The 17,766-nt window shown below is 53.6% G+C and overlaps 1 protein-coding gene across 1 annotated transcript; it reads right to left on the reverse strand.

The window, feature by feature from the left end:
- Positions 1-3,417: 3,417 nt before the first annotated feature.
- On the reverse strand, positions 3,418-6,860 carry LOC139044038 (ral guanine nucleotide dissociation stimulator-like). Its single transcript, XM_070503644.1, has 7 exons — positions 6,834-6,860; positions 5,987-6,055; positions 5,469-5,543; positions 4,850-4,882; positions 4,351-4,472; positions 4,054-4,145; positions 3,418-3,719 (listed from the first exon to the last, which is right to left on the reverse strand). Exons 3-7 carry the CDS (start codon positions 5,484-5,486, stop codon positions 3,658-3,660), a joined length of 327 nt encoding a protein of 108 aa, XP_070359745.1. The 5' UTR covers positions 5,487-5,543; positions 5,987-6,055; positions 6,834-6,860; the 3' UTR covers positions 3,418-3,657.
- Positions 6,861-17,766: the final 10,906 nt, after the last annotated feature.

Genomic DNA, 17,766 nt, shown 5'->3' on the forward strand with positions numbered 1-17,766 from the left:
GACACTTTAGTCTCATTTTCTTACATTTCCTTCTCGAATCCTAGAATTGGTTATTTCTACAAGGAACCCTGTTTCCTTTTGTTGGACTGTGGTATTAGAATTAAGACCTGGGTACCAGGTGTGTTTGCAGCTGTCAGGGCATTAGGTTCTTTCAGCGGACATAGCAGGGAAATATATCTGTGTGTAGTAGCCTGTGTGTATTCAAACACCTATAAATATATCTATACACAGCCTTCTGTGTCTATGTTCAGCTAAAGTAAGTTCATACTGATGTCTCCAACTCTATCACCACGTGGATCATTCTAGCCTCTTCTCCTTGCTTATCTGTAAACTCCTACTCCAAATAATAACCTTGTGCCCACTGTTCACTGTCCATTTACTTATCTGCTCATTTTCAGTCCACATGGATAGAAGTATCAGCATTGTTAACAATACCCCCCGGGTCACAACTTTATCAGCTACAATACAGTGCGTCTGCACAGTTTCTTTCATCTTCAGTTTTACAGACTCGACTCACTTCCCAAATTACATATTTCTGCACCTTTTCACCCACTCCCTTCATTCAGACTGTTTCATACATTTGTAATACAGTTAGATTTTTTCCACAGTTTTCATTCACTTTGGGAATTTTCTTGGACACATACGTGGCTTTTTGCTTGCACACATTGTTTCACTCTCTGTGCTATAAAATTCAGAGTTTTGATAACTATCTAAGGTTTTTTCCATATTTACAGTATTATGCAGAAGAGTTTCACTGCACTAAAAAATCCCTTGTGCTTTATCCATTCGACTCTCCTTCCTCTTCCATGAAGACCGTGCTACTACTGACATTTTATTGTCTCTATACATTTGCCTTTTCTAGAATGACATAAAATTGGTGTTCTACAATAGCCTCTTCAGATCGCTTCTTTCACTTAGAAATAAGCGTTAAAATTCATTCATGTCTTTTTGTGACTTAATGCTTTGTTTCCTTTTATCACTAAATAATAATAATCCATTTTATAGCCGTACCCCGGTTCTTTCTCCACTCACCTATTGAAGAACATCTTGGTCATTTCCAGTGCTTAGAAAGTATAAATAAAGCTACTATCTATATTAGCCCACAGGTGTTTTGTAAACCTATTTCCAAATTACTTGGGTAAATACCTAAGAATGCAGTTGCTGGATTGTGTGGTAAGACTATGCTCATCTTTGTAAGAAACTGCCAAACTGTCTTCTGTTATGGCTGTACCATTTTGCTTTCCAGATCGCAATGAATGAGAGTTTGCTTTGCCCCACATCCTCACGTGCAGTTGGTATTGTCAGTTTCCTGCATTTATCAGTTCTAATAGGTGTGTAGAAGTGTCTCATTGAGGTTTTATTTGAAATTCCCGAATGACCTGTGGCGGTGGTTGTCTGTCCTCAGGCTCGTTTGCCATCTGTATGTCTTCTTTGGTGAGGGATATATTCAGGTCTTTTGCCCATTTTTCAATAAGGTTGTTTATTTTTTTGTTGTGGTTGACTTTTTTTTTTTGAAGATTTTATTTTTTCCTTTTTCTCCCCAAAGCCCCCCAGCACATAGTTGCATATTTCTCATTGTGGGTTCTTCTAGTTGTGGCACGTGGGACACTGCCTCAGCGTGGCTTGATGAGCAGTGCCATGTCTGCACCCAGGATTCGAACCAGCAAAACACTGGGATGCCTGCAGCAGAGCGCGCGGACGTAACCACTCAGCCACAGGGCCAGCCCCCTGTTGTGGTTGACTTTTAAGAATTCTTTACATATATCTTGGACATATTTTCTTTATCATATATCTGTTTTGCGAATATCGTCTGCCAGTCTGTAATTTGTCCTTTGACTCATCGATTTTGCCTTCCACAAAGCAGGAGTTTTTAATTTAATAAAGTCTAACTTGGGGCCAGCCCGCTGGCACAGTGGTGAAGTTCACGCACTCCACTTCGGCAGCCTGGGGTTCACAGGTTCGGATCCTGGGTGTAGACCTACACACAGCTTGTCAAGCCATGCCGTGACAGCATCCCACAGGACAAATAGAGGAAAATCGGCACAGATGTTAGCTCAGGGTCAACCTTCCTTACCAAAATAATAAATAAAGTCTAACATCAGTTTTTTTTCATAGATTACATTTTCAGTTTGTATCTTAATAACATAATTCCAGATTCGAGTCCACTTAGAGTTTGTTGCATAATCTTTTTAGAAGTTGTATTGTTTTGCATTACATTTAGGTCTCTGTTCCATTTTCTAAAAGTTTGTGAAAGTGTAAATTCTAATCTATGTTCATTTTTGTAAGAGCTTTAATGAGGTGCAATTGATAGAAAAAGAACCTGACATTTCTAATATGTACTATTTGATGACTTGCCCCCCCATATCAACTGACAGATATGTATAAATTTCTCCTTTAGCCTGTGACAGGGTGGATCACATTGATTTGATTTTGGAATGCTGATACAACCTTGCATACCTGAATAAATTTCCTCTTTGTCCTGGTGTATGATTGTTTTACATTGTTGGCTTCAGTTTTCTAATATTTGTAGAAGACAGTAACTGCTCATTTCTGAGACTTGCTGTTCTCAAGTTTTCCCTACTTTTAAACCCTAGTTTTGCTTTTAGGGTACTGCTGGGCTCATAAGATGAGTTGGAAAGTGTTGTCTCTGGTTATATTTTCTGGAACAGATTGTTGGGAGCACTAGGTTTATGGAGGGAGACCTGGCTGAGGCCCTAAAAGCTGCATCCCACAGCTTTCCCCTTGGACAGGCAACAAGCAGGAAATGGTATTCGGAGTCAGGGACCAGAAGCCCAGGGGGATCCAGTCTAGGTCAGAGGTGAACAGGGAGCCCCTAGTGGGCCCGAGAAGGAAGAGTCCTGCCTGCCCATGGTCCATGTCCACAGGACCTTCCTCTGGCCTCATCCTCTCTATGTGCACGTTTTGAGCTTTTGACGGTATTTTCCCCACTTAGAGCTGAAGCCATTGCGGAGACTGAATCAGAAAACAAGGTCCTAATCTGTGTGCAAGAGAAACCGGGAAAATGTTCCCTCTTCCGGCAGAGTGTCAAAAGGCAGCCACTGTCCTGGGCAGGACGTGTGCTAGGGACAGGCACGTGCTACTTTGACAGACACACCCAGCTTAGTGGTTGTGGCTCTGGCTGAGAAAACGCCTCCAACCGCTTAGTCCCAAGAGGTCGGAGGGGCCATCTCTGCTCCTGGACAGGGTGAACCACACTGCAATGATCCTGTCCTCGGCGGGAGGGGCACTTGGGCAAGTCCTTCAGTAGCCAGGGAGGGGACTGGCACTTCTCCCTTCTCCACATAAACTGAGCCGCTCACTCTGGGAGATTTCTAAATTCGAGGAGGAATGTGAGTTTCTGGATCTGGTTTCCATGAGTGCTGCGAGCGAAAGACTCACACCTCCACTCCCAGGATTAGAAAGAAGCAACAATTTAATATAATACTCAAACGGAGCATTTACCATTGACAACAAAATATGGCCCCGCCAAATAGGGAAATAGGTGCTGGGCAAAAGGGGGGAGGGGGAAGAGGGGTTGGTGCCTTCTCTCGTGGCCAACAGGGGACCCCAAGAAACGGATCACAAAGTTCTCCTCATCAGAATCAGGGGAGGTGGCCCTGTGCACCCTGAGTGTCAATGCTGTGTCCCCGCTGTAGCTCAGCTGGTCTCAGGAGGGTCATCGACCACCACCACTGGGCCCTTGGTTGGGGGTCTGGTGTCTGGAGAAAGAGAGGCATTTCCTGAGCGACCTGCCCTGGAACCACAGTGCACACCCCATCCCGGCCCCCACTGCGCTCTGTGCTCCAGCCCTGTGCTCAGTGCTCAGTCAGCCAAGAGCACCCCATCTGTCCCTGACACAGGGGCTGATATTTAGCATCACCCACTTCACAGAGGAGGAAACCAGTCCCAGAAACGTGAGTGCAATCGCCCAGGACGGGACTGCTCAGCAGTGGAGCTGGAACCCAGGGCCAGCTGTCTGCCTCCCCAGGCCCACGCTCAGCCTGAATGTTTCCTGAGCCCATGGTTTCAGCCACTGCCGGTCTGGACACTCACTCTGGCCTGAGCGGTTCTTCTTGCCTTTGAAGAAGAGTCGAATCTTTCTGACCCAGTGGTATCGGGGCTCCAGCTGGCAGGACAGGCTGTAGCTACAGGACAGAGCGGAGCTGGGAGCTCTCAGGAGCCACACATCACATGTGCATCCTGGAGCCTGCCAGCAGCTGGGGTCGAAGGGCCCCAGGGGTCGCCATGCAATCGGATCAGGGGCTGACCATGGAGCAACGGCCATGGGCTCTGGAGCTGGTCAGCAGAGAGAGGCTGCCCTGCCCTCCCCCAACTCCTGACCCGACTCACCTCTCCTCCTTGCTCAGGGGCTCCACGGCCTGGAACCAGGCCCCAAAGTGCTCGTCGGGCTGCACGGTGTACAGATTTGCAGCCTCCTGGAGCAGCTCGATCTCGTCCATCAGTTTGAATTGCTAGGACAGAGCAAGCACAGGATGCCCACAGGGCCTGAGTGGGGGACCCTGCAGGGCTCGTGGAGGGGGTGAGGAAGGGGGCAAGGGGCCAGTCTGGGGCCTTTGCCCACTTGGGAACCCTCCCTCCCTGCGATTCCAGTCAGGGCTTGCCTGCTCTCACACTTGGCCCAAAATAGCTCCTCCTCCAGGAAGGAGTCTTTGATGCCAGCCCTTCCCCCACCCGCCAATGCCATAGGATCCCTAGCTCTGTATATCGAACTGTGCAAATAAATGTCCCAATCCAAATGGGGATTGGGCCAGAGGGGGTCCTGCCCACTGCGGGGGGGTCTCTGATTTCCAACCCCCACCCTCCCCACCGGGAGGCCGCAGCCGCTTACCTCATTCCATTTCCGACAGTTGAGCACATTGCCCTGGAAAGCAGACAGCCGCAGTCCATCAGAAACAGCCCCCTTGGGCCAGCACTAGCCCCCGTCCACACCTCTTGCAATGTTGCACTACTGCCAGTGGGCAGGCCCATCCAGAGCCCGGACTTGGACCTGGGCCAGTCTCTGGGCTCCAGAGCAGGGGGCGCAGAGCAACTGAGGCAACAGACCTTGTGACCCAACCCTCTCTGATGACACGTGGGGAGACTGAGGCCTCAGGCAGGAAGGGACAGCTCAGCCTCTGATGTGCTTCCTGACTGGGAGGGGCCCGACTTCTCTTCCCTCACTGGCAGGGCCAGAGGGAGAGGCTGAGTCCAGCTCAGACACCACCTCCTGCGGCCACACAGTCAGGCAGCTCTGAGCCTCAGCAGCCCAGGGAACCTGGACGGTGGCTTATGCAGAGCCTGCATCACCCACTGGGGAGATGGGCCTGACACCCTAACTCCCACACGAGGCTGGAGGCCCTGCTGAGAGGACCTTTGCCAAATGCAGAGAGCTCAGGGCTCAGGACAGGACTCTCTCCTCCCCACCCTCAGGAGCCTGAGCCCCCGGACCCACCTCCAGGCTCACTCACCTCCACATAATCCTCCATCGTAGCGTCCAGCAGCTCCAGGGAACGGAAGAACGTCACCAGGGAGGGGACGACACCCTGTGCCGCCATCGGGATGGGCATGGTGATGAGCTCCCGCTCTCAGGTGCCCCCATGAACCTTCCCCTGAAACCCCTCAGCCCAGCCTGCTGCCCACCCCACGCTCCCACACAGAGCAGCCTAGGATCGTCGGGACACCCCAACACACACAATTCCCTCCCCCGCTTCCGTCCAGGAACACCAAACTCCATCAGTCAAGTCCCAGGGCTGGCTGTTGGCCCCTCCCAGGGGCAGTGGCCCCTGCCCTTCCCCACCCCAAATCTGCCCTGCTGCCAGCCCTTCCAGGCCTCCTCCTGCTCACTGCCACTGCAGGCCCGTCATGCTTGGCAGCCACAGCAGATTCGCCTGAGGAGGAAGGCCCCTCTCCTGAGGGAGGTCTCCAGCTGGGAGGGGGAGCCCCCTCTCCTCTGACTCCTGGGCCCCTCCCCCACAGTCACCCTCACCTGCTGCCGCTGCCTCTCCTGGGCTCCCTGGCGGGCCCTCTCTGCAGTCTTTAACACGGAGGTCGCCTCCTGTCGGGGCCGAGGACAGGGTCAGTGCGCCCATACTCCCCTCCGCATGTCCCCCAAGGCCCCTGATCTCAGACCCTGGCCATCGGCTCCAGTCCCCTGCTGCCTCTGCTGCTCCCACCTCCAGGGTGCTCTGATTCTAGACCAGTCCTGGCTCCAGGACTCAGTCCTGTGTGACCTTGGGCCTGCCCAGGCCTCCCTGGCCCTCTTTCCTCAGCTGAAAAGTGTGAGGAGAACGTCACCTGCTTCCAGGAGTCTCCTGAGGACTCAGAGTCATCTGCGTGTCATCACTGCTCTCCCCTCACCTCTCGAGGAGGAGCCGGCACAAATCTCCTCCCGTTCCTGTCCTCCCTTGGATGGTAGCACCCCGCTGGGAGGCCTGCACCGCTGATCATTTCCCTCCACTTCCCAGAGGAGGAGACGGAGGCCCCCAGAGGGGCAGTGACTGGCTCAAGGACCCACTGGGAGAGGCCGCTCCCCGTGCCAGCTACAGGCCCTGTCCCCGCTGCCTTCACCCCAGCCCTGGCTCCAAATCTGACCAAGGCCCCGACCTCTGGACTCCAGGGGTGTGTCCAGACCCCAGCTGAACAGACAGGGAGGGGGAGGGCAGGGTGTCTTGGGGGACCTGGCCGAGTGGCCCCGGCCTGCCCCACCCTCACGGGGCTCTCTGACCCCCAGCCTGGGCCGAGCCTTGCCATAGCCTCACCTCCTAGGATCCCCTCGGGATGCCCCCCTCCCCTCTCCTTCTGGCCTCCTTCCAGATCTCCAGCCTCCAGGTTACCTGCACCAGCAGCTCCCTGCTCACGCGTTTCTCTCTCCTGACCCACTTCTTCCAGGTTCGAGAACTCTCCCTGCGGGGTGGGGAAAGAAAGAAAGAAAGAAAGCAAGCAAGAAAAACTGTGGGATGCTTGAAGGCAAGTCCCATTTATTTGAGAACCCAGCAGATCCAAACTGCCTGGGACCTGGATGAGGGATTTCTCTGGGGTGCTCTGAGCTCTAAGGTCCCCATGGGACTGCGGAGGGGCCTCTCCTCTTGTCCCTTGGGGCCTCCATTCCCAGATGTCCCAAACAGATCTCTTTGGAACAGTGTTGGTTTCAGCTGCATAGAGGCTTCTGTTGCTGCAAAGGAAACACCTGAGAATCTCCACCTGGGCTCAAGCCAGGATCTGGTCTGGAAGGAAATGAATCCCTGGGACGGAACTGCTGGCCGAAGGGCGCTGAGAGACTCAGAGACCCAGCACCCAGGTCAGTCCCTGTGCCCGGCATTCGCTGTCTCCCAGGTGGTCTCAGCTGACTTTGGGGGACATGCCGGCCCAAATCAGGCTGCCTGGGCCACCTCACCCTCATGGTGCTTGGCTGGAGAGCAGACCACCCACTACCCACCTGGAAACTTGTCCCCAGGTGTCTTGGAGACGGGCAATGGCAGGGCTCTGCAGGGCAGAAAGGATTGTGTGGAGGGAACAGAAGTTCCCGAGGCATCGGCACTCCTGGGGAAGCGAAGAGATGGAGCTGTGAGGGGGAGCTGAAGCTCTGCTGCCTCTGGTTTCTGTCCCCTCATGGACTTCCCCTGTCCTGGAGGAGACACATGTCCAGGGAAGCCAGGGAGGGCACACCTGCCACCCGACGAGTAACACTGCCAGGCGCAAGGATTTGTAGCTCAGCACAAGGGAGGAAGTGAGCTTGTCCCCACTGGGACCTCAAGTCAAGGTCAACGTGGCCCTGGCATGAGGGTCAAGGGACAGTCCAGGGACTAAGACCCCAGACTTCAATCCTGAGAGCAGAGAAACAAGAGGCAATTCTCACGCATCCAGACAGGGCGTGCCAAGGCTTACCTCAGCCACCCTGATCCACAGCTCAACCACCCTGGCCCTGTCCTGTGCTGTCATGCTCGCGTCCCCAAGGCAGGTGACGAGGATGCAATTGGCCACGGTGTTGTCGTGCATCACAGTGTCACGGACGGTGGGTGCCAGGTAGTCTCGTTCCCTGTTGTCGCGCTCGGACCAGATGGAGCCGAGGCAGTGGGCGGGCACCAACGTCTTGAACAGCTCCTGCAGAAGATTCGGAGTGTCACCCGGTCCTGCCGCACCCCAGCTCGGCGTCCACAGTCCCCCATAGGACCAGCAGGGTGAGATCAGAACTGGAGCTCAGGAAGCAGAGCATGTGGCCTGAGGCTTGTGGGAGTCCCTGGGTTTTGTCTGTGTCCACTGAATGCACCCAGTCCAGGATGACCCCGGACTCAGGACTGTGGGGAAGGGAGGGGACATTTGCTCCCAGCCCTGTCTCACTTCCTCCAAGCTCCAGAAGGCAGCCCACACATGCCCACCAGAAGGGCCATCATCCACCCATCCCAGTGCCCCTCGGGTCCCACTCCCCATTCCCATGCACATTCCCCCCGAGGCAGGGACAACCCCCAGCTTTGTTTGACTGTCTCCACTGGAGTCAATACACATCACCTTCCTGGTAAGTGCTGAGGCTGTCCGGGCCACCTGCGCAGATGGGGGATCCACCCAAGGACCTGGCAGCACTTCAGTGAGTGCCCATCCCCCACCAAAGGGCCAGACTCTGCCCACCTTCCACTCTCTCCCACCTCATTCATCGGCACAGCCACCCTGTACAGCAGGTGCTGAGTGTCCGTCTCTACCGTCCCCTGTTCGCTAGGGGACAGCGAAGGCTTGGGGAGAAAGAAAGCTGCCCAGGTCACAGTGTTGATAAGGGAGGGAGCAGGGATTTGGACCCAGATCATCGGAATCCCGAGCAGGGAATGGCAGGTGTGGGGCGGCTCATGGCACCGGGAAGGCAGGGGCCACCCACCCCGCGAGCTCCTCTGCTCACCGCAGCCATCCTCGTCAGCTGCTCTGCCACCAGCTGGGGAGGGAAGTCCAAGATGTTCGGCTTCTCCTCCCGCAGCTGGTCCTCGGTGGTCACGGCCCAGGGGCAGCTGGGCTCTGAAGCTGCCTTTAATGATGGCCCTTGCTCTGGTCCTGGAGTGGCTGACTCAGGGGCTGCTGGCTCCAGCTCTACCACACGTGGTGAGACTGGAGGTGCAGCTGGCTCCAGCCCGGGGGATGGCACTGGCTCTGGCTCTGGAAGTGGCAGGAGCTTTGGAGCTTGCTCTGGAGGAGGATAAAGAGAAAGTTTCACCCACACACCTGACAGTTTCTATGCCTTTCCAAAGATAGGAAGGGCTCCACTGCCTCTAAGGGAACGCTAGCCCATGAACCTCAACACAGACAGTCTTCCCAGACTCCAGTCCCCTCACCTTTCCGTTCGGCCTCAATGGCCTTGAGATGCTCCAGGTGGCCTGGCAGAAGGTAGGCATGGCCCTCCACGTGGGAGCCACCAAAGCTGACGTGCAGAGTGGCCAGCTGCAGGGTCCAAGAGGGAAACCGCAGGGGCTCCCTGCAATCCTGCCCTTGGCCCAGCCAGGTTCCCAGCAGGAAATAGATAGCACTGCGTGGAGGCAGATGGGCCAGAGAGTCAGTGGCCTGGCCTTTCCTTAAACACTGCCCTCCCAAGGCACTCATGTTAGCATCTGTGCCCCTGTGCCAGACCCTCCCCCTCCAGAGGAGGGCCCCATCCCAGCCCTGAGCCCTGGCTGGCTGTCCTGGCTGTGGCAGGCCTGCTCATCCAGCAGGCTGAACACAGAGTCTGTGAGAGTCTCTTGTTCCCACCGATACTCTCCTCCCCAAGGGTCTGGACACAGCCCACCCAAGCCCTGCATGAATGTGGGCCACTGGAATGAAGACTCCAGCAGACTTGGGAGCAGCTTGCTCACACACCTCCTACTATGGACCTGGCGGTGGTGCTCACAAGGGGTGGATGTGGAGAAAGGGAGGCAGGAGGGGCTGGGACTCTGCTGGGAGTGGGTCTCTAGTGAACAACGCAGCCCAGGCTCCCTTCCAATTCTCAAGGGGCCTGGGACCCATGCACAGCTCTCTTTGAGTCCAGTCCTGCCGGAGTGGAAGCCACCAGAACTCAGCCCTCCCATGGGAATCACAAGATGGGTGAGATGCAGGGTTCTCCCAGGCCTGACCCGGCCACAGCCTCCATCCTCTCCCTGCACCCTGTTTGCTAGAGACAGGAGGCCGTCCTTCTCGACCCAAAGACCACTCACTTTGGGAGGTGGTCCTGTCCTCCAGCATCCCGCACGCATTGGGCCAAGCTGCCTCCATGTGTCCCAAAGGGGATGAGGGCATCGCCCGGGATGGAGGGTAGATGGGACCTGTGAATGATGTCAAGTGTGACTGTCTGACTCTCAGATTAGAGGGGAGGGCCAGGGAGGCTGTCTGCTTCAGTCACTGAGTGACACTTAGTGTGTCCAGAAGTCCTGCTCAGAGTAGGTCCTTCATAGACATTGTTGAATGATCTCCAACCAGAACCACCCCGGGTGTCTGAGTGGGCCGGGTCCCCTCTGTGGCCCTAGAGATCCCTAAGTGGCTACACCAAGGACAAGCACCAGGACCAGCTGGATGGCATCTCAAACTCCTTGACAGGGTGCTCTCCAGGTGCTTTTCCAAACTCAAAAAGCCACAAGCCAGTGAAGGGAGAGGAAGACTACTTTCCGTGGGGGACAGAGAAATAATCACCACCAGCAACCACAGCATGGCCCACCACCCTCTCTGCAGAGCCGGGCACCAGGGCAGCACCTGGAGGGCTGATCCCATTCATCCCTGGGAGAAGCCTAGCAAGTTCATCCTCTGCCACCCCACCTTTCAGAGGAGCCAACTCAGGCTCAGAGAGATGCGGTGACATTCCCAAGGCAAGACACACAGCTGGCAGTGGGCAGAGTCACCACTGTGCTGAGGAGGAGGTGGGCAGTCACCTGGGAAACAGCTGGTCCAGCACCTGGTGGGCTGTGCTGGAGCCTGAGTAGCTGCAGAGGGAGGTGATGACACTGCAGAGGACTCTGCTGGGGAAGGCTAGCAGCACAGTCTCTGAGAGCCTCTGCATCATGCCTGCCTGGAGGCCACGCATCCTGCAGGCCTCAGTGACAGACAGAGTGGACTCATCTTCACTCTGGGTGGGACGAGGAGGGACACAGAGTCAGGGTCACCACTGCGAACCACCAGTGTTATCGGGGTCTGCAGCTGACCCAGGAAATCCTAGCCCCTCCCAGACATCTGCGACAGGTGAGCCAGGGGTCCCAACTCAGCAAAGTTCTGCGCTCTCAAAGTACAATCTGACTTTGGTCCTGCGAAGGATTCCACATTGATCTCCCTCAAGGCCATTTGCTCGCTGAGGGACAACAGAGCTCCCTCTGTGAAGAGCACCAGCCCAGTGAATCCTCAACAGACACCCCTCTCTAGAGAGGAGAACAGAGGCTTTGGCATGCCAAGTGGCTTCTCTAGGTCCTGTGGCTCAGAACTGAGAACCGCCCAAAGTGAGGGCTGAGGGACATCCCCTCTGACTGCCTGAGGCTTCATCAGACCCTGACCTGGAGGGAAATGTTATGTGGCCACCTCACCCCTCCCAGGTATGGAAACAGTGTACAGGGCAGTGACACGTTCTGAGAATCCCTTTGACTTTCAAACACGCTGATGGTTATTTCTTTTACATTAAAGGGAGTTTGGAGACCCTTGTTATCGAGGTTTCATTTTCAAAAAAAGGCAAAATTCAAAGATACTCAGGGCCTATTGGGAAGCGACAATGACATCAACGTTTTCTCTAATCTTCCTAGGAAAATGCAAAGAGTGCCCTCCTACCCTCCTATGCAGCTGGTGGGGAGGAGCGGAAGTCCAGATTCCTTTGGGAATGGGACTGTGGGACACTCATGGGGGACAGCCCTGGTAGGGTCCCAGGAGAACGGCAGTTTGAGGTTGGATTCTGGGCCTGCCCTGGTCATCTCAGGGGCCTGGGTGGGAAGACCCCTCCGTGCCCACTCTCACCTCAGAGCAGCCCTGGTTATTGATGGTGGCGCGGTGCAGCTGGACCCTGTCCAGGGAGATGGAGTACCCGAAGCCATCCGCCAGCTCTTCCACCACCTCCTGCGTGCAGCTCTGCAAAGACAGTGCCCGAGAGCCGGGCCCGGAGGTCTGAGGGGCCTGCCTCGACTTGGCCACAGGAGGAAACCCCCGCACAGATCAGGTACTGAGCAGCATCTGCCTAGACCTCTAGCCAGGGAGGGAATGAGATGACACCTGGAGGGCTCGGGACTAACCTATGGGTAGAGGAGCTTGGTTCCCAGCACCCACTCTCCCATCCTGCTAGCCACCACCTAGGCTGGGAACACAACACACTGCCAGGCTTCCAACACCGAGCAAATGGCTCCTGCCCAGGGTGGGTCCCCGCTCAGCACCGCCGTCCCTCTCTCACTCCCCTCCGACACACAAGGAAGCTCAAATTGTTGTGCAGGTGGCATCCAGTTGTGGCCTAACCCTGTTGGCTTTCCCTGTGTTACCTGAGTGCTCCTCCTACCAGTTGGACAGAGGCGGTGCAGGTGAGGGCCAAGCCAGTGTCTATAGTGACTGAAAAGGCTCTTTTTCTTGGCTTTCCTGAAGCCAGAGCCTCCACAACTCGGGAGACAGCAGGAGAACATCCTCTTGTCTTCAGTGTCTCCACTCAAGTGGGCTCAATAGGATGCTATGTCTAGAATGTGGGCGCCTGGAGACCAGTGTGCTAAGTTCTGTTGGGGTCTGTTTTCAAGGAAGTGAGGTCACTTCCTCAAGTTTCCCTTACCTGGGCCCCTTCCTTCAATCACATCCACCGAAAACCTCTCTGGGATCTTGGCTGCTCACCCTCCTTGCCCATGTCACCTCCAGAACTGTACACAAATAGCCAGCACAGATCCCAACACAGGACCTTGTGATGGAACCAGGGTTCCAGCTTGAGGACATGCAGCTGAGTTCCGACCTCTTTTTTCCTACAAGCTCTGTGTCCTGGAAATGCCAATGGGCCTCCCAGGGCCTCCTCAATCACCCAACCTGCACGATGGGGGCGAGGCCAGAAATAGCTCCCTTGGGACATCCTCAAGTGTAGAACAGACAATAGCGACAACACCTGTGGTCTGGTTTGCATGTGTCTGATGCACACACTTAGAGATTAAAGAATGACAAGAAGGGGTGGGATGTAGTGTGGAGTACCCCTCAAAACAGGACTTGGTTCCAGCTCTATGACCTTGAGAAAGTCACTGCCCCTCTGGGCCTCATTTCCAGGTCTGCACCTTTAAGAGGTGGAAATTAGGGGAAATTCAGATACTTCCATTCACTGGCATGAAACCTTGCAAGGTCTCCTGTTTGACTTAGAATCAGACCCAAATGCCTCGTGTCGGCCTATGTAGTGGGCAGTCTCCACTATGGCTCCTGGTGCTCACTGTCTTCTGCTGTGCACGTCCTTGTGGAACCACAAGTGGTCAGGAACTGCCTTCTGAATAGAATGCAGCCAAGGTGATGGGATGGCCTGCAACCCAGGGTTAAGAACAAAAAGCCTGGCCCTTCCTTCTTACTCATTGGCTTTAGTCCCCTCCGTCTTTCCCTCCTTCTGTTTCCATCTCTCTCTCTCTGCATCTTATATCTCTGGAACTGGGGGAGCAAGTGTGCATGCTTTCAGTTGTCCTATGAAGATGTTCCATAGGAGAGAACGGAGGGAATGATTGGCCAACAGACAGGTAGGAACTCAGACTTTCAGTCCAAACAAACCCCGTCAACATGCATGTGAGTGAACTTGGGAGCAAACCCTCCACAAGTCGAGCCGCAATATCGCCGCAGCCCCTGCTTCACAGAGACCTTGAGGCGGAGGCACCCAGCTAAGCTGTGCCCCATTCCTGGCACACAGAATTTGTGAGATGTTAAGGATTTGTATTTTCTAGGTGCAATGTCTTAGAGCAGTGTCATCAGAGAGCGACGGGAAAAGCACAGTCTGCCAGTTCCTGCCCTCTGGCCCTGCCTGTCCCCATCTACCCTCCTCTCTCTTCTCAGGCTCCTTCCAGCTCCACTGCCCTCTTTCGGACATTGTCTGGTCAGACCCACTTCTTCCTGTGAGCCTCTGCACCAGCGGTGCCTTCCCCCTGACACTCAAACTGTTCCCAGACACAGGCAGGCGTGCCTCTCATCTGGCACCCTGCTCACAGCAAATGTCACCCCTATGATGCCTTTCAGAGCCTCCCAGGCACAGGCTCCACTGTCACAGGTCTCCCACCTGCAAGGGCATATCATCATGTCCTCCTTCTTGGTCTCATCTGGATAAAGTGAGTCCATGAAGGAGGGCTTTCTGCTTGGCGGACGAGGAGGCAGCTTCTTCTGGTTTCCTCAGGATCATGACTGTCTCTTCTGGGCTGAATGTTTCCCCTCCCAAGTCCATTGTGAAAGGAAATTCTCATTCCCTTGCTTTCAAGGGTCTGGTTTCCCCAAGAACTCAGGGAGACTGGCCTCTCCCTGGAATGCGGCACCAGCCCCTACACCCAAAGCCAGAAAATTAGCACCCAGCTTGAAACACCACCAGATCCTGAAGTCAATTCCTGCTGAGGTCCCACATCCATTTTGTAACCCCATAGTATCTCCTGATCTCACCTTTCCCCTAAGACACAGCTCCCAGCCTGCCCTTGGCTTCTTAGAGGAACAGTGGGATTTCCCAGAAGCACTCCCAGACTGGGCAAGAAATGTCTTGAAATGTTCTCTATGTATTTTCCAGGACATGGGATATGGGGAGAAGTCATTTTGGTTGTGTATGTGCAACAGTTTTGATGCGAATAGCATCTTTTTCAGACAGAGATCAAAGAGTGGGGCTACAGGATGTAACAAGAAAATGGATACACTGAGCCAACGTCTTCATGGTGTGAAGTCATAGGGAGCAAAGAAGATGGTTAAGAGCAGAGAATATGGAGCCACAACTTATGTTCAAATTCCACCTCAATCACTTCCTAGATATTGGTAGAGGGCAAAGTACTTACCTCATTGGTGCCTCAGTTTCTTCATCTGTTGTTGGCAAGAAGGATAAGTGTACCTAATTTGTGAGGATATGGAGAGTGCTAAAGGAGTTAATGTTTCAAAACACTTGCAACATCCAGCACATTGCATGCCCTGTACGCATACATTACAAATGAAATGTAAATGTTCTTCTGAAGCTGTCTGCTCCAGACGGGAGACTAGGGGCTGGAAGGATGTAGACAGCACTCCCTGAGACAGCACGTATCGATGAATGAACAACACTGTTGAAGGCATTACCAATGGCAGATCCGCCTACCTATGGACATTCCCAGGCACAATCACACCCAAGCATCCCTCCTCCGTCCTGCATCATCTTCTGGGATTCTATCCAGGAATCACGGGGGCTTCTTGAACCCTGGGACCCACACCCGCCACAGGTTCTCTTCTGTCTGGCAGCAAACCCCAGGCCTTGTCCTAATGGCTGCAGCCCACAGGCTCTTCACTCTGATCCTTTTCTTCACTTGAGGGAGACGTGTCATTCCCAGAGCTGGGCACACAGAGTGTCAGCCTTGGAGGAAATGCCTCCCTGGCCAGTGGCAGGTGGAAGAGCGCCGTGACGGAGTAGGATTTGTGGAGAGTCCTCCAGGTGTGGTCAGAAGGGGCCCAGCCAGGGCATTTGTCAGCAAGGTCTGGTTGGTGGACCTTGGTGACAAAAGAGTGGTGGGGACAGCATGTTTTAGAGTTCCTGACATGAGACAATCCACAGGATGGTCATGAAGTCAGAATCAGCCTAGTGAGGTCCAGCTCAATCCACTGTCATCTGTTCCCTGACTGGCTCACTAATCCAGGAGTGATTTACAAGGGCGATATTCGTCTTCTACCATCTTTTCGTTGATTGGCAGGAGCTAGTATTCTTTACAAAACTTGTGTATTTTTACATAGGAAAGGATAGGTGAGTTCTGTAACAACCCTTCTTGCAAAGTTCTCACTAACGTATTGAGTCTCTAACAGAATCCACCGCTGGGAACTTCACAAAAGATCCTGACCTTTACTCTCTGGTTTTAGATCTTCCTGATTGGTAAATTTTCTTGACTCCTGGCTCCTTTCCTGAGGTTCGTCCACTTAGAACAATGTAGGACTGCAAGCTCTTGCCACTTGAGAAGTAGTGGTTCAACTCTATGATGTTGGTCTTGCTTTCTAAGTGTGTGTGTGTGTGTATGTATGTGTGTATGAGACTGTTTTCTGCATCTTGCCACGTGGGTCAGATTGACTCCTTTCCTTGGAAAAGTTGTCCCTAACCACTTTCTCTGGGCTTCATTTTCAAGTCTTGAACAGTGCTGTCCAACAGTAGAATTTCACACTCTATCTAATGAAATTTAAACTTTTTTTAAATACTGACATTTAAAAAACTAAAAATAAACAAGTGAAACTAATTTTTAATGGTATATGTAAACCCATTATAACCAAGATATTACCATTTGTCCAGGCAATCTATATAAAAATTAATAGTGAGATAGTTCACATTTTTTTTTAATTGGGATCAACAAATCCATTTACATAGTCTCCATTTGTAAGTTGAAATTGTTTACATACGTGGTTTCTGTGTCCCCCACTCAGAACCTGGGCTGACGTGTTAGAGAGGAAAGAAAGCAGAACAGGCATAAGTAACGATCACTGTCAATCCAGCTCAGCACGAACACTCACCACTGACAAAAAGGCTGTCCCTGAGCAGGGAGTAGAGGCCCCTCGGGGTGACATGGTGGATCAGCTGGTTCCGCACCCAGGAATGCTGCTCTCTGTCACATGGGGTCTCTGTCACACTCTCCATCATGAGCCATGGGGTCAGGGTGTTAGGTGCAGACAGCTTCCATGCTGGAGGCTGCCCCTTCCTCCGCAGGCCCGGGGAGAGAGGAATGTGGGGACTCTAGAGAGATGTCCTGAATCCTCTGATAATGGGGGCCAGAGGGAGGGAGGAGCAAATTGGCAGTCAGTGGAAATTGAGTCAGTGAAAATTGGAGCAAATTGAGTCGGTGAAAATTGGGGTGGTCACCGAAAGTGTTCATGACTCTCAAATGCTCAGAAAAGGGACTTCCCTGAGGGAGATCAGTCTACAGCCCAAGACAAGGGGCCCAGGCTGCTCTTCTTGAACAAGGATCCAAGCAGGGGAGGAGGCAGGAGAAGGACGAGCAGGAGAGACAGCAGGTTGGGTGCGGCTGGCTGGGACTCATCCTGCCGGGAGCTGCTGGCACCAGGGTCTCATCAGGTGCTGCAGGACTCTCTCAGTGGAGTTCAATGTGGCTGAGCTCTTGCTCATGTCTGTCAAATACTGGATGTTGGAGATGGTGGAGTTGAGTGTGAGGGCCTTCAGGTCGTGCCCCTTGGCTGCAAGAAGAGAGGGAGAGAGATGGCCATCACTGAGAGCTGGGCTGAGACCAGATCAGAAGCCTGAACTCAGTATCATCTGTTGCCTTTGCTCCCAGTGGAACCACCACCCAATGCTGCGCTCATCCAAGTTGAAGCCAGCATATCTCTCAGCTCCTCCTCCCTCCCCTGCCGGTAACACCAACTGCACCTACAGATTGCTCCTCAATGCATTCCTTCTGTTCATTCACGTCCCAGGTAGGTCTTATCTTTTCTCACCGGAACCAACACCCTAACATGCTCACTGGATGCATTGTCTAAAGGATGTTCTCTGCCTTGAACATTAGAAGCATTTTTCTGAAATGAAGATCTCACTAGAACACTCCTGCTCTAGCATCACCCGTGGCTCCCTAAGGCCTTCAGGGTTAAGTTCAAACTTCTTGACCTGGCACTCAAAGCCCTTGCACATCTGGCTCCTGCTGACTCTTCAGC

This window comes from Equus asinus, unplaced genomic scaffold (assembly GCF_041296235.1).
Source record: "Equus asinus isolate D_3611 breed Donkey unplaced genomic scaffold, EquAss-T2T_v2 contig_535, whole genome shotgun sequence".
Classification (NCBI taxonomy): Eukaryota; Metazoa; Chordata; class Mammalia; order Perissodactyla; family Equidae; genus Equus; species Equus asinus.

Excerpts from the sequence above, each read along its gene's own strand:
- LOC139044038 (XM_070503644.1), bottom strand. Across the intron at positions 4,146-4,350 it reads CCCCTGAGCAAGGAGGAGAG|CTACAGCCTGTCCTGCCAGC; the intron begins GTGAGTCGGGTC and ends TCTGTCCTGTAG. Across the intron at positions 3,720-4,053 it reads GAAGAACCGCTCAGGCCAGA|ACACCAGACCCCCAACCAAG; the intron begins GTGAGTGTCCAG and ends CTCTTTCTCCAG.